Source organism: Poeciliopsis prolifica, unplaced genomic scaffold, assembly GCF_027474105.1.
Source record: "Poeciliopsis prolifica strain line A6 unplaced genomic scaffold, Auburn_PproV2 SCAFFOLD068, whole genome shotgun sequence".
In the NCBI taxonomy this organism is placed as follows: domain Eukaryota; kingdom Metazoa; phylum Chordata; class Actinopteri; order Cyprinodontiformes; family Poeciliidae; genus Poeciliopsis; species Poeciliopsis prolifica.
The window spans coordinates 1,434,797-1,450,930 of record NW_026562443.1 but is presented as its reverse complement, the minus strand read 5'-3'; the positions used below and the strand labels follow the sequence as shown (position 1 = coordinate 1,450,930).

Here is a 16,134-nt window from a genome sequence, read left to right as displayed (position 1 = left end):
CTCCAGGTATGTTTTTAATAGACAAATAACATCACAATATGACATAAAGCTCAACAAAGCTGATTTTCCACAACACTTTCTCCCTTCAGACAACTGAATGAGCCATTAGTTTTGAAAACAACCATGGCAGTAACAACAGGACAGCAGAAGCCTGTATCTGTCAGAGGAGAAAGTTGCTTTTTCAGAGAATGAGTCTTCCTCACCTTAATTACCCAAAGAAACATCCGGCAGCAGCAAGATGCATACACAGACTGGACAGAGCTCTAAAAGCATTCTGGGTAAAAGCAGATATCGGTGAGCTCAGGAAAAGCTCAATAAAGCCCAGCGCCACCGCTCATTAAAACACTGCTCCAAATGCGAGGGTCTCAGGGGTCCTTGAACTAGCCTGAAACCCCCTTTTTTCATTGTGAGGGGGGAAAAGCGTGAGGCACTGCTTGTGAGAAGAAGTGGTGGAAATGAGAAGCATAGCCGACAAATCCCAGGGAGCTGTCACTCTTCATTAGCCGCCGAGCGGCTTTAACTGGTCAGTGGAAGAGAGGGAGGGCCGCATCCATCAGCTAACATGTGCTAGCTTGCTGCTGGTTTCACCCTCCTCTACAACACCCCCAAACCCCCCACCCGCCTCTCAGGACCTGAGGGAACACAATCCCTGCTCACAAAAAGGAGCCTGTTAATGGAGGAGGTATGCGCCAAAGCCGGCTAACCTTCTGAAAAGGGGGTCTGCGAGCAAAACCTCAGCTCTGTCCCAGTCTCGCCTGATAACTTCAGAACAGCAGCTAGTGGTGGTATGAATCACAAGTGAGTGGAGCTCTGAACAAACTGCAGTTCTTTGTAGTTCAACCAGTCAGTCAATTAGACATAACTCCCTTTATTTTACTCAAAGTTTCCCCCCACGTCCTCACAGGGCCGAGGAGGTTCGTTTGCCTTTGGCATCTTCCTCCTGCAGACTGACGACAAACCGCCGCGCATAATGTGATCAAATTAGTTCGAGGTCGCATTCACAACTTGGAATGTTTTATGGATTAAGTGATGCTAATGAAAAATGGTACGATGGCTTCACCCCATTGCCATTAGCATGCAGACAATGGGCCATGTTGAGCACATGCCATATTCCACATTGCCCCAGAAGCCCCTGGCACCGCAGCACAAGAGCCCAGGGGCAATGGCAGCATGAGAATGAGGAGCGGTCCAGGCTGGAGGGAAGTGGGGATGCATACAGAAGAGAGGCCTCACACAAAGTGACAAAAGAGCCACTGGGTTTTCTTTCCTCCGTCAGTACCCCCATCTTTCTTCCTGTTGACTGCTCTTCATCTGTAACATGCTCACTGATAATGCCGCAATTAATGTTGACATTAAAAAAAAGTGTCAAAGGCTGCGGATCTGGTTATTTGGACCTTTTAGAGTTCAAATGGTTTCATGGAAACAATACACAGAGCAGGAAACCGGGCTGCACGGCGTGACTGGCAGAAGTTGATGTTGCAGCTCACAGTCCTTTCATTAAGCACGTCTTGTGAACAACAGCATGTTTAAAGCTAAAAATGACTATGATTAGTGTTGTGGGAGGGGAGGCCGGAGCACCTGTTGTGCTGGGCAAACAGGAACACTGATCTGATGTGTTTCTGGGCTGTTCACACAACAGCCTATGTGCTGTTTCAGGTTGGACTCGTACCAGCAGGCAGACAGGCGGCTTAAAGGTGGAGAAAACATGGATGCAAGGCTGGTCTCATGTAGACTGAAAGGGGTTTTGTGAGGGAGCTGCTGCAGAACATTAGCCCGTTTCAAGATCCCCAATGCATGAAAGGAAGGGGAATGTGTGTGATCCATGTCTGTGGAGGGATTTGCACCTTTCATGCTCTCGGAAATCTTGGATGAAGAATCACTGAAACTGTTGGGTAGTTTTACATCATTCTGTAGAACTTTTTTTAAAAAAATGTTTTTTATGGAAAATATTTTAGAGTCTTGAAAGAACATGCATCTTTCTTTCAAGTGACGCGCATGTATTACTCAACGTGTAATATACACTGGAAGATGATGCATTATCAAAAAATATATAGAATGTAAAAAAAAAAAGAAAATTTATACTATATTTTCTGGGAAAAAATTGTTTTAAAAGTTTTAAAACTGACACAGACTTGAAAATTACTATAAATTTTTTTGGAGGGTGTGGGGGTATTCCTTAATGAAAATGTACTGTGACTCATTTAAAAAAAATGAAATAATCCCTATTTTCTACAATTAGACATTAGTAGAAAAATAATTTCAACATTATTTCATAACACTAGTGAAAAGAACACTGAAAAATGTTTATGTTGAAATTGTGCTTTTATGTTGAATCCACAGCTCTTGTCCCGCTATATAAGAGCTTCTACACTCCAAAAACACAAAATCTCATCAAATATTGTTGCTGTAGTTTTATAGTGACAAAGAACTTTTATTTAAATAGCACTGCTATATAAATAGCTCAAAAAGCAATTTATATACCTTTTATTTTTCTTATTCTTTTTTTTTTGCACAAATTGTAGTACAAATTGCAAACATCTTAGCACACTTGATCCAAAACAAAAAGAAAACACGTAGTAAGACTTTGTGTTTTTGCAGGGTCATTTTGAAAGACAGCTGGGAAAGTGGCAGTACGTTTCCTGAACGCAGCAGGAAGTGAATGAAGCAGAGGTCAGAGTGAGGCCCCAGTGCCGACTGCATCTGTACCTGTGATGGTGTCTGCAAACACAGGCTCTAAGAGCACCCCGGTGTGAACCCCGTACAGGGCGGTCTTGTACCAGGTGCCGGGGGAGAGCCCCGAGACGACGAGGCTGCGAGCGTCTGCGGGCGCCGTGTGGTTCTGCCACTCGGCTCCCGTCTCTGCGTCGGTAACCTCGATCAGAAAGGCGTCGAACGCCCGGTCGTCAGCAGACCAGGACAGGAGGAAGCTCTCCCACGACACGTCGCTGACGGTGACGTTGGTCACCGCCGGCTTCTCCTCCGCTGGCCGATGACAAACACGTCAACATCATACGACACAAACACAAAATGTTAGCTGGAGTTTCAATGCTGAGGCAATCAGGTTGCATCGTCATAGGACTGGACTACAGATACAAACATTCAAAATCAAATTGAATGTGACTAAAACAGGGAAAATGTGACTAAAACAGGAAAAACATACACATCGATGCATATGTGAAATACACAAAACAAATAAAACAGAACCTTTGCCAAACGTCACAGAGAGGTCAACAACGATGGCATCTCATTTGGATTTCAAATGTTTTATTTTGCTCTCAGGATAATAAAGTAAAGCTTTTCAAAGTATTCCTGGATTTCCACTACAAAGGCCAAAGGGACCAAACAGCCTCATTATCAGCAGCTGCCTTTAGCCTGCTCCTCTATATTACCACATAAGTGGGAAGACATAATGATAAAAGGCAGAATGCAGACATGCTGATGCAGCTTGTGCCCATTAATGGCTGTGAATAAGCCATTAACATCTGAAGGTGCAGCATAGCCCGCCTGGTGAGGCTGAAGTACACTGTCCACTTCAAACCTATGGGGAGGCCAAGCACAGAGCCATGCAGGGAGCCATGCACACATGCAGCGGCATGCCATGCATGCAGCCTGGAATTGAAGCCTGTTCTATGTGCAAGGTGAGCGTTCAGAGAGCGGTTCAGAAAGAACAAAATCAACGGCACAGGTTAACATTACGGCAGCCATTACGGGCTGCTCACCGCAGCACGCTGGAGAGGAGATGGAGTGGTGGACAAAGGGAATGTGATTGGATGATGGAGACGTTTTGGTGAAAATTCCTCTAAATAATTCCCCATTAAAACTTTCCTCTATCTTTCTAAAGGCGCAGTATCATGTAAAATCTGCTATTTTCAGCTTCACAAAGTTATATTTTTATTCTCTCATTACAAACGTACCTGAAGTGTTGCCTTGACACTTTCATGCATGTTTGAGGAATCCTTCAATCCTTCATTTAGCAACTGAAGTCAACATTATTTTATTGTGCTACAAAATGGCACTGTGGCTGGAAAACACATAATACCGCCCCTTCAGTAAGTGTGTAATATTCATTTTAGAATATTACACTCAATAGGTGAGGGTTGTCTCAACAAGCTCATGCGGTTAACGAGTCCTGATGTATGAAACGGTCCCCTCAGATATCTCCTCTGTAGCTGATATCTTCCATTTCACACACAAGCTTGTCTGCTGCAGCTCACAAAGAGACACACACCCTGACCCTTCCACCCTGACACTTCCACCCTGACCCTTCCACCACTCACACTCCGCCTGCTTTAAGGATTTATGTAGCTTTTCTATATTTTATTACCTCACAGCCACAGACTTCAACATATGTTTTTTGCATTTTAGGTGAGAAAAAAAACAACGTAAAACATTGAGAAGAGGAAAGAAAGTAACACATTGATTACAAAAATCTAAAATGGCGTGCTTTTGTTTTCACTCCCAGTTCCAGCAGTTTCTGGAAGCCGTTGTTCAGTCAGGTGTTTTGGGGGTTCGTCTCTGACAGCTTTCTTTTGACATTCTTTGCTCAAACTCAGTTTGGACAGTGTATCTGTGAACACTCATTTCTTTGTCAACTCTTTTTTTTCTTTTATTTTGATGGCACACTGTCTGAATAGGTTATTTAAGTTTCTGTCTTTATGTTTCTGTGCAAATTTTGACATTTCTGTGTAAATTTGCTTAGTTGTGCGATATTTTTCCTATAACCATCTCTTTCTGTCAAATGTTGCCTAAACAGCAGAATATCTGACTCTAAAAAAAAGAATGGAGCTCTAACTTAAAGAAAAACTTAGTTTTGTTAGTTATGTTTGTCAAACTCAGTTTATGTTTGGATGTTTAACATCATAACTCAACAATAAACATGATTTATTAATTTGATAATTGTATCAAATTAACTACATTTCTTTACGTCAGTACTGGTTTGGTTATAAAACCATCTCATGTGACGTCGCCATGAAATTCTACAGATGCAGATACAGAAAAGTCACTAGTTTGTTTTAGATAAAACATTAATAGAACGGTCTGAAGTTGCTAAATATGGCAAAAGTTGAAGTGCATAAGTTGAGAACAGTTCTGACCACAGCCCTACCTTCTCCCTCTGCTGATCACTATACTTGGCTCCGCCCCTTTGTGACTACAAATGCAAGCCACACTTTTCATGTTATTAAAAAACCAAACAAAACAAATGACTTCTTTCTGTTGAAGTTTAGAGGAAACAAACTCAGTGGGTTTAGCCTTTGTCAAGGAGGTGCATGTTTGAGACAATCCAGGGTCGTACATGCATGTCTTCGATCTGTCATGCATACAGTTTCTGTTTTTGTATTGATATTATTTAAAATGAAAACCAAAAGTAAGAAAAACTTAATGAAAGTTTTCTCTAGATATTCAGAATGAGCTATCGACAGTAATTTCTTTCTGTACTGAGTTCTGGTTCTGATTTGAAGGCATGCGGAGTGTTATGACATACATCGAGGCTCCAGATTAAATGTAAACTGACATTTCAAAAGAAAAATAAATATATATTATTCCTATTAGTTTCAGATGTATAATACATCTCTCTACATCGTTTTTTTTTTTTTTTTTTTTTTTTTTGCTTCAGGGTATATTCAGACCACTACTGTAATTCTTCACCATACACCATACACCAGTGCATAAGCTCAGATAAACTTGTTGACTTTGATTTGCAGTCAAATGGCTGACCAGGATCTGATCAGACCTTCTATTGATTTGCGAAGATTGAAACCGCTGGTCAGAGAATCAAAATGGCTCCAGAGAGACGGAGAGGAAGTCATTACTGTCTGCTGTTGGTCCTTTTCAACATGACCACAATAATAATTCACAAAAAGACAAATATGAATATTGTTATACATAGAATGAACAAAGCTGTGTGCAGCTTCAATGAGACAATGGAAAGCAGCCCTGTGTTCTCATAATGAAGCCATTACCGAGGAAGAAGTGGGTTCATGTAAGGACAGCGCCGTGGTTTCAGACGCGGCGCTCAGTAGAGATCATGTTAAGAATCCAAAAACGGACCCCATGCTGCTGACTAACTGAAGATAGGTTTACAGGAAGAATCCCACAGAATAATAAACTTCAGGGTTTTCTGTTCCCACTGACAAAACAGCTTGTGAATGTTGGGCCGACGAACATCAGCAGCATTATCGGTAAACGCAGCTTAATCTCAATCTGCCTTTCTCTGCTTTTTCAAAGCAGGTAAATTTGAACTGATGTCTCAAACCACAGATCATAAATGTCTGTTGCTGAAAATGAACCAAAAAATAATAATTTGGAGAGAAAATGGATAATATCTGTAAGCCTATTTGTGCGTCACTTTGGAAACTGGTGAGTGTCAAGTATAATTTGTAAATAGCAGAAAAATCATTTTGTGCGTGACCTCTAACTTTCAAATATATTTTTCAAATGCATGCACCAATATTGGGAAATTGTCAACATACCACAATTACAAATGACAAGGACAAAATCAACAATGTGCTAATTATATATAAATTTCAAAATGTTCCTACACATTCCTAAAGTTAAATTTGTGAGCGCAAGTCATACACACAGGCCATATGGCCTGCATGCACAGATCACTTTGATCACATCCCACCTAAACACTGACCTATGAGGCTCCTAATTTAACTACCGATGAGTCTCAAAAACCCAAAAGGAAGTGAAATTGGTGTTTGCATTTTAAAACACATTTGAAAGTTACCAAAGTAACGCTCATCCAAGATTATATATGAACAGATATCTTGAGCCTATTTTTACTCCATGACAAATCACAGTGAGGTGATTTGTCATGGAGCACTCCTACTTTCTCTTAGAATCATCAACATCACAGGAAAAATGTCTGACCTCCTTAAATGTAAACCAATCACAGATTTCTTCCCTACCACCTCAGTGGAAACACTTTTCGGTGCAGGATTTTGAGGCTCGTGTTCACATGAAGGAACAAGTCTAAGCTGAGAGACCAGGACAATTCTGGTGGAGTCAGCAGCAAGACCATCAAAGCAACCACGTGTTGTTTGTCAGCATAAATTTCTCAGCCGAGGAAATGCGTTGTTGATCTGTGGATTTTACTTTTCATCTGTCCACAGCCATTTACCCGGTTAGATGAACTATTCTCTCCAAAGGTTCGCCCTCCATGTTTCCCACAGCAAGTAGCTGCAGCTGTGACTCATTTTCTCACAGCATCTAATGAACTACAGATTTTTTAAATATTATTTTGACTTCCTTTTCAGCCGTCAGATGTGCAGCTTTAGCTTAAAGGGATTTTTTATTGCCAAACATCATCTTGTAAAATCTACCTGCAGGCAGATCTGTGTGTTGTGAGGGCCGTGACAGATGGTTTTGCACAGAAATAATGTTTTTACAACTAAGTGAAGTTACAACCTCATGAACCTCAGGTTCGTGCAAAACCTGAACTCTGTGGAAAGCCAACCTCTTCAGATGCTTCCATTTAATGCGAAATAGGTTGATCTCATCAGTGCTAATGCTGGGCTGAAGTGAAGCAGATCTTACAGCATCTAAGCTGTAATTTTGGAATTATTTTAAAATTATAATTTTTAGTAGCTTGTGAGTGAAGTTTCATCACTGTGATGAATTATAGGCAACATTGGCTCACAACAAAGAATTCTGGTTGGCTGTTGGCCCTTTAGACCTTCAGGATATTTCTTCTGACTTCCTCATCTGGATAACTCACCAAATTAACTTTTAGCTTTTGAATGCACATTCTTTTCTAGTATTTCTCCTATTGAGTGACCATTGTGTGTGTGCGTAGGTGTGTGTATGTGCGTGCGTGTGTCTGCACGCGGGTGCATGTGTGTTCATTGATTCATATCTTCCATATGTATCACTCTTCTTCAACCTATGACTGTTTCTGTCATATTCAGCTCAGTTGTGCCTACTTTGTCTATTGAATGCTTTTTTAAAATTTTGTTGTTACATGTTTATTGGTTTTGAAAATGACAATGAATTTAAACACCATGAGCTACACACTTGAGCCCCATTGAAAGATAATTTTCAAAATGCTTTAATGTGTTCTTAACAGTTTCATTAAACAAAACACATATCATATTAGCTTGAGTCCATCCTTTATGTAATATACAGAAATGATTTAACTCATTCTTTGTTTTAAAAAGTTGGCCTATTTTGATGAGACATTTTTGTTAGATGTTGTAAAAATCCAATATAATGGCACATTTCTATAAGCTCACTGTATGATCTTACCAGTTATATTAGGAATGATTGAACCACTTACTTCCTATTTTTTAGCTTTGTGTTCTTGTAGATTCTTGAATACACACTATGAGATATTAATAGTGCTGTAATGGTAGATAAGTCATATTTACTGATATTACTTCTCTACACTTTCATCACTATGGAAAAACAATCATAAGCCTGACATTATTGCTTCTTTGCTTCGATTAAACAGCTCACAGTCCTGCAGTCACATGCCCCTCCCATCCTGAAACACAAGCGCCAACAGGATGGAAATAAACATTGCTTGTTAATATTGACTCAGATTTACTTAAGCGACCAATATTGATGATAACAACATAATGATCTGTTGTGCATCCATAACAATAAACTGTTGGACACTTGGAGCGGTCTGGCGCTGTTGCTCTGACCCTGTGTGCACTTTTACGGTTATTTTTTTTTTGTGTGTCTGGTTTTGAAAATTAATGATTTGACGGGACAGCCCCCTGTACTCCTCCCCACTGTCTGACCGTGACTTTTCCACATTCATCATGAGTGTTGGACTAAGACTGCGGGAGGGTTAAAGGGACAGAAGCCATTCTGTATGTAAACTTCTGATTTTTATCATATCCAACGATAAAATTAGAACCTGAAAAACCGTGTTTTTTTTTTTTTTAGGGGGGGACTTTCTGAAGAGCATCTATCAGTCATGAACCACATTCTTTAGGCAGGTCACCTCCAAGACAGTCGTTATCGAGTCTATCAAATTTCCAGTCTTAATCCCTGTCTGTGATTGTTCAGGTACTACTATAAACCCCACCCCCACCCGTCTTCTGTCCACCGGTCCCCTCCTGCAGAACCAGCATGATCCGTGTTGGTGGAGATGATATAAACCTCCCAGCTGTGGATTAGGCGGCTGCTGATTGTGAAGACAGCGATTTAGCAGGACTCCCAGCATGTGTGCCTTTATCAGACGGACCCATGGTTCACCGTGGTCAAATCGCACAAAACCCAGAGGGGAGCGGGGCTCAGGTCGCCAATTAACACATGAATGAGAAACGCACAGGGCTGCACACATGGCCAGGCCGTTTCCCACCAGCACACACACATTACCAGTCCGCTCTGAGGCTCCTCTGAGACTCCATCTTTGAAGAATGGGGGAAATATCTTCAGCTTAAAGGCAAATGCAAGGCTTGTGATATAGTGCATTACTGAAATGCTCACATAAATACCAGCTGCAGCAGGCATGCAGCTTCTGATCCCGAAGAAGGAAACAAACAGAGCCGGTTCTATTCAACAATTTCTGCCTACAGCCACCAGCTTAACCGAGCACCAGGATCTACCTGTGGGATGTTTGTCTTGGCGGCCCCCTTCCTGCAGCACAAAATATACAATCACTTCATTTAGTTTTTCTTGTTTTAAGTAGAAACAAAAATGGGGAGAAAAGAAATAAATATTTCCATATGCTATAAATGAGCCGTAAGAGAAGGAGACACAGTTACATTGAGAAATAACAATGAATGCAATTCATTGCCTTGGTTTGGCCACAACTATGAAAAAAGGGGGTTGGAGAATGGGGGTGCAGGGGATTATGAGAAGACCCCCTTCAACTCTGCACCATCAGCTAAAACCTTCCTGGAAACAGTGAACTACAGTTACACTGTCGTATGTTTTAGCAAAACAAACCTCTCCATTCTTTCTGATGTTCCCTGAAACGTTGAAGAAAGATTAGTCTGTTTTGTGTTTTGTCTTCTCTTGATCCCCCGGCTCCGGCTCTCTGGGATTTAGACGGGAGATTCCGACATCCAGCTGGATTTGGTACATCATGAATTCAGAAACATCAGCTACAAATCAGACTTCTTAAACTACAGAGTCGCACAATCTGCTTTTGGATTCTGGACCTTTAAGCGAAAAAACTGAAAAAGTGCAGATATCTGCTAACTACAAACTAACAAACTGACTGACTGTCTTTTTGCCTGTCATCATATGGAGGCTGAAGGGGACAAAAATAAAGTGTCCTTGGTCTTTCTGTAGCATTTAAGAAGAAAAAAAATCAGCCTGGTGCTTTTTCAATTCTGGTTCAAAGCCGCAGATCATGCCCTGACGAAACCAGCAGAACCACATCATCTGCAAAAAGCAAAGGCGAGATCCCAAGTCCACCAATACAGATCAACTCAGGACATAGAATAAATATTATGGACAGAATCGGTAACAAAGACCAACTCTCACTGAAAACAAGCCAGGCTTACTGCTGGCATTGCAGAGCAGACTCTCATACAGGGACCCAACAGCTCGGATTAAAGGGCCCGGTACCCCATACTCACAGAATACCCTCACAGGGTTCCCTGAGGGACTTGGTCCAACAACTTCTCCAAATGCATGAAACATGTAGAGCGGTTGGGAGGTCTACATGTTTACACCCTCCAGGACCCTACTGAGTGTGTACAGCTGGTCCAGGTCAGAACCAGAACCACACTGCTCTCCCTGAATCTGCGGTTCTACTGTCCAACGGACCCTCCTCTCCAGAACCCCTGAACAGATCTTACCAGGGAGGCATAGGAGTGAGCTTTGGGGACCACCATCCCAGTATGTCAGTCCAGGGGAACTGCCCCTCATGTCCCTGCAATACTGCCAACACAACATCACACTATCCAGAGCCTTAAGGAAGGCTCTACGTCTCAAACATTAAGTAATTCAGTAACAAACACCAAGAGTCTAACAATTTTTAGATTTTAGCTCTGTTACACTGGTAGCCAAGTAACGACATTTCGTTGTCAAGATTCACCTTGTGTTTTTTTGTACAATGACAATAAAGGAAGTCTAAGTCTAAGTCTAAGTCTAACTGTGCTCTGTTGTTTTCCAACCAGGTACAGCAACGTATTTGGGAGAACGCTGTGGGACGTGCTGACCTGTGGCAGCTGAGACAGTGGCGGGCGCGCTGCTCCTGCGGCCCCTCTCGGCTGTGACGCTGACGGTGTACATCATGCCGGGGTTCAGGCCCCGCAGGGTGTGAGACTCTGAGCTGCCAGGGACAGAGTCTTCAGCCCTCTGACCATCAGCCGACACGTAGACCAGCCGGTAGGAGTCCAGCTTGGCCAGTGGCCGCTTCCACTCCACCATCATGGTGGTCTCTGTTACCTCCGCTATGGTCAGGTCTCTGGGGGCGTCCAGGGCTGATTGAAGAGAAGAAGATCAGCTTGGAAAACTAATATAAATAAAGCTAACAGATTTATTCTCTGACATAAATCTATCAGAAATATTTTTTTGCTAACTCCTTAAACTCTTCAGATCAGGGAAGTCCTTCCAGCATTTCTGGCATGTAGACATAAAAAAAAACAGAAATTCAAAGATATTCTGACAGTCAAGACTTAATCTGGTTTTCAGAACAGCACAGTTACAATGGATTCATCCAGATGTTGCACCAGTGCAAAATCTAGTTACTAAGTTTGTGATGATCTGTTGTCTTGGGTTTGTGATTTTATCAACCTACGGTGATAAATCCAGATGCAAAACCATCTGTGGATTCCAACATAACACCTGTCAATATGAACTATTTTGGATTAACGTGTAAATCTTTCCATTATTCAATCAAGCTTGTGAAGTTTTTGTCTTTGCAGATGGAGCAAAATACATCACCTGGAGTTCTGTCACCACCAGGATGTTTTAGAACCCAGTGATCAGAGGCGACTGTGGCTCTGCTACCAAATGACATCTTTAGACCAAACTGGCTACATGTGTTACCAGGGGTCTGCGGCCTGCAGCTCTTCAGACCTTCCACAATGTCAAAACAATATTTGTTTTGTGTATTCCACAATCAACTGTTTATACATTTAATAAAAAAATGATAGTTTTAGCAGTTTTCATGGGATAAACTGATTATGAATTACACTAAAATACTAGTGATATTGCTTTAAATCTGTTTTTCTGTGTCATTTAGCTGAAAACCATGTTTTTTTTTCTTTTTCATTTTCCATAAATTTCAACATACCACATGAAGAAACTTTTCCATCCTCATTTTTAAAAACCCGAAATGTTTCTCTTCACTTTAGAACCTAAAAAGAGATATTAAATGTGGTCCTTTAACAATGACAATTTTTATATTAATCTGAAAATATAATATATAATTTTCTTTTAAGTAATATATTTTTATAATGTAGATATTTTTTTTAAAGGTCATGCACATTTGTAGCTCTGAACAAATAGTCATAAATATAAATTTAATTGTACTTCAGATCTGTTGTGTTCATCAGTTTAGTTGATTCTATTTTTCATTTACTATTTGTGACATGAACCTTTTTGTTGTTTCATTTTATTAAACAGACCTTGGGTCAGGGGAAGGCTGTTAAATATGCTTTTACAGACATCCTAATGGGAGAAAATTAATATTTTCTCATAAACAGCAGACAGGCACTGTTGGCTGCAGCTGAAACATGAGAGTGAGAGGTGATTATTGAAGGAGTCAGAGGAAACATCTGACCTGTGACTGCGTTGGTGGTGGTGGGCAGACTTTCCCGCTCATCTGTCACCGCGGTTACTCCCATCCCGTACTCCGTCCCCGGTCTCAGGCCTGCAGAACACCAGGAACATGCAAACTGTGAAAAAGCCCCTCTCCTGTTTTGTTGAGGTGTCAACAAATGAACTGAGGGAGTGTCTGTAGTCAAGTGGCCAGCTGTTGCAGCTAATGGCTGCGGGGCCACAAAAACGCTCTCTTGTGGCTTGATTGCACAATAGATTGGCACCTAATTGCGTTTCATGGTATACTTGTGTTCACTGTGGAACATCGGTGTTGTATTTGCATTGATGGATCTATAGAGCCCTTGTTGCAGAGCAGGAACACTTGCTGCAGTGATGCAGCGGGCTCTGCGGGCTGTTTGGTCTTTACAATCAGCTCCTCTCTCACACTGATCGCTCCTAATTCCTTTATTAACTCTCACAGAGGTCACAGCGCGCAGGGCTTTCCTGCATGAAATTACACCTAAAGCCCAGGAAGCTCATTATCAATAAAATCACGAGCGTGAAGGCAATTACAGATAATAAGTGTGTGAAAGGAGTGCTGAGGTGTGTGTGGACACAAGGGGGCTGGGGGTAGGTGTCAGCTGAATGGACACGGTGCTGTATTTTCATTGGACGGGCCGTCCAAGGACAAAGAAGTGGGTCAAACAAAGACTCAACTGGTTTATTTTAGAAGCTTTTTTTTTTTTTCTTCTAATGTTGTGTAGCTGTGCTGTACTGGAGAACTGCAGAAGAAAACAACCAGCCACAGAAACGCATCAATGCATGGCTGGATGCGGTCACCGCTGCAGCAGGAGGAAAACCAATCCCTCCCTTCAACAAGAGCATTCTCACAGTCCGCTTCCTCTTTCAGGACCGAAAGAAAATACGACACCCACCGCTGGTGCTGTTTTTGGGTTTTATACACAAAACAAAGTATTACTGTGTCCCAGCAAACATTTAATGAGACAAAAAAAAAGAAATGGAGTTTTGTAAAATGAACTGGGTGAAGATCCTTTTGACCATTTTGAAAAAAGACTCAAAACGTTCTATTCTATATATAATTATTTTGGATCATTGATCTCTATTGTCACATTTATGCCGTATTTTGTGTTGGTCCATCAGATCTGGTTCCATTAAAATATTGAGCTTGGTTGTTGTAATGCAACGCAATGCAGTGTTTTAAATTTAATGCACGCATTACATTCACACATGTAGTGATGACATGTATCAGCTCCATTTCATTGCTACAAGATTTTCCTGTAAACTAATTGAATGTATTGATTTTCCACAAATTAGGATCAAATAATCAAAAGTTTTACAAATAGTGAAAAAGGGATCATACCAGTTGCTTAAATGAGTGAAATATGAATCCATGCCATTGAAAGGTGTGTAAAAGGTAAATTATTTGTTAAATAAATAAGCCCAATATTTATTTAATAGAAATAATTCTGTTAAATGCTAGTTCTCATATTTTGCATGGCTGAAGGTGAGGATCAGAACTACTTCAATTCTTATCGGTGAAACTGGAGAGCACATTAATTCACCACCATGCTTTTTCCATTCCGCGTCTGCCTGCTGACGGTGGTTTGGACACGTGTGTACTGGTGTGTGTAGTCTGTTGTACCAGTGATTTTGGCCTGGGTGGAGTCCCTGGCTCCAGGCGGGAAGAGCAGTTCTCCATGGTCGCCTCCAGACAGCGGGCCGTACTTGATGCGGTACTGGTCCACCTGAGCCTTACTGTTCCTCCACTCCAAAGTGATGCTCTCATCTGTTATTTCCACCGTCTGGAGGTCTCTGGGAGCGTCCAGGTCTACGGCACAGAGACAGACGAAAGGCAAATAAATCTTATTTAAAGCGTTTGTTTGAATGAGATCTAACCTTCTGCTCCAGATGATCAAAGGATCAGGGAGAAATGACACATAGATGAAAAAATGCCATACATGACAAATGCCTGACCTCTGCACAAAGAATGTATAGTCCCTTATAGCTCACTGTAAACAAATATCTTTCAGAAAACACCACATTGCCTTCAATGTAAAAAATATAAATGTGGCAGCAAAGTTGTCTTAGTCTTGCTGTGACAAAGACAAAATGAAAACCTCTAATAAATTGTTTTGCACGTTGATCTGAACACGACACATTATGATAAACAATTAAGACAGAAACGTGCCTCCATTTTACAGGATGGCTGCTGGGCCAATTGGTGGCACTGTAGCACTGCCACAGAATGACACAAAAACACTGTTCATACATGAAGAAGTCATGTGAAGCAAAGCAACAGCAATATTGCTCTTAGCATAAAAGTTATCAAAGGCGATGAGTTCTGGCCTCCCGAAACACCAGGTCCGTGTGGACACACTGTCTGTACGGAAACATACCTGTGTGGACGTGCCTCATCTCGTCCCTATGTGGACGGGGTCTGAGTTTGGAAGTAACGTCAGCTAAAAAAGATCAAGTTCTGGAGTGAAGCTCTGAGCTTAAGAGGGACAAACTGATTCTTAAACTGGGCAAGAAGATGTTGATTCTCACTGTTGGAAAGGAAAGATAATTTTAAAAAAATCATAACTACCTAACAACACCTTTGTAAAATCTATAGAACTAGTTAATCTAATCCTATTCTGCTGCAGCCACCAGGAAGTCAACGGAGGACAGGTTCAGCAGGGACTTATATCCTGAACCAGCAGGATATAAGCCTGCTGTGTCAAAGTTCAAAGATACATGCATCCATTCTCATAAATACAGCATCACCAACATCTTGTGTGGTCCCCAAATCCCTGGGTGTCTAATGAAAGCTGTGAAGGCTGTGCAGGAAGAAGGTTCCAGGAGTTTTACCTGTGAGGAAGGAGTCATACACAGGTATGCTGCTCTGCTCCCCCCTCTTTGCCGTCAGAGACACCTCATACTGGGTATCAGGGTTGAGGCCAGCCAGGTGGTACTGGGTGTCAGCAGATGACAGCTCCACCACATTACGATCTGCTGGGTTCAAGCTGGGCCCGAAGGAGACGCTGACCCCGTCCACGTGGGCCACAGGATGGAACCAGGTGACCAGCGCCGTGGTGTCTGTCACGTCTCGCACATCCACCTGGCCGGGGGCGTCGATCACTGGAAGGACAGGTGGAGGAGAAGTCATTGTTTAACCAATCAGGCAAAACAAAAAGGTGGCAGGATTATGTGTTTTCCAGGCACGTAGTGCCATTGCACAGCACAATCAAGTAAGTATGTTAATTTACTTGGTAAAGACAAAAAATGTACATATCAACTATGACATAAAGGAAATTTTGCTTTGTAAATTAATGCTAAGAGTCAGTGCAGCAACATAGATGCTCTCAATGAGACAGACCACTTAAATTTTCTGAGAGTATAAATATAATTTACATATCAAATCCCAGCTCCATGAAGGTTGTCTTTTCACTGCTGCTTGAA

The 16,134-nt window shown here is 41.7% G+C and overlaps 1 protein-coding gene across 3 annotated transcripts in view; it reads right to left on the bottom strand.

The window, feature by feature from the left end:
• Nucleotides 1–16,134, bottom strand: part of tncb (tenascin Cb) — a 102,337-nt gene that overhangs the window by 13,807 nt on the left and 72,396 nt on the right. For 2 of the 3 annotated variants that reach the window (XM_055020495.1, XM_055020494.1), the window contains 4 exons: nt 15,544–15,813; nt 14,336–14,521; nt 12,695–12,784; nt 11,127–11,390 (listed from right to left, as the gene is read on the bottom strand). In XM_055020495.1, coding sequence (XP_054876470.1) covers nt 11,127–11,390; nt 12,695–12,784; nt 14,336–14,521; nt 15,544–15,813 — 810 coding nt within the window. Of the gene's footprint in view, nt 1–2,706; nt 2,983–11,126; nt 11,391–12,694; nt 12,785–14,335; nt 14,522–15,543; nt 15,814–16,134 lie in introns of all 3 variants that reach the window. The other variant, XM_055020496.1, reaches the window with a different exon arrangement.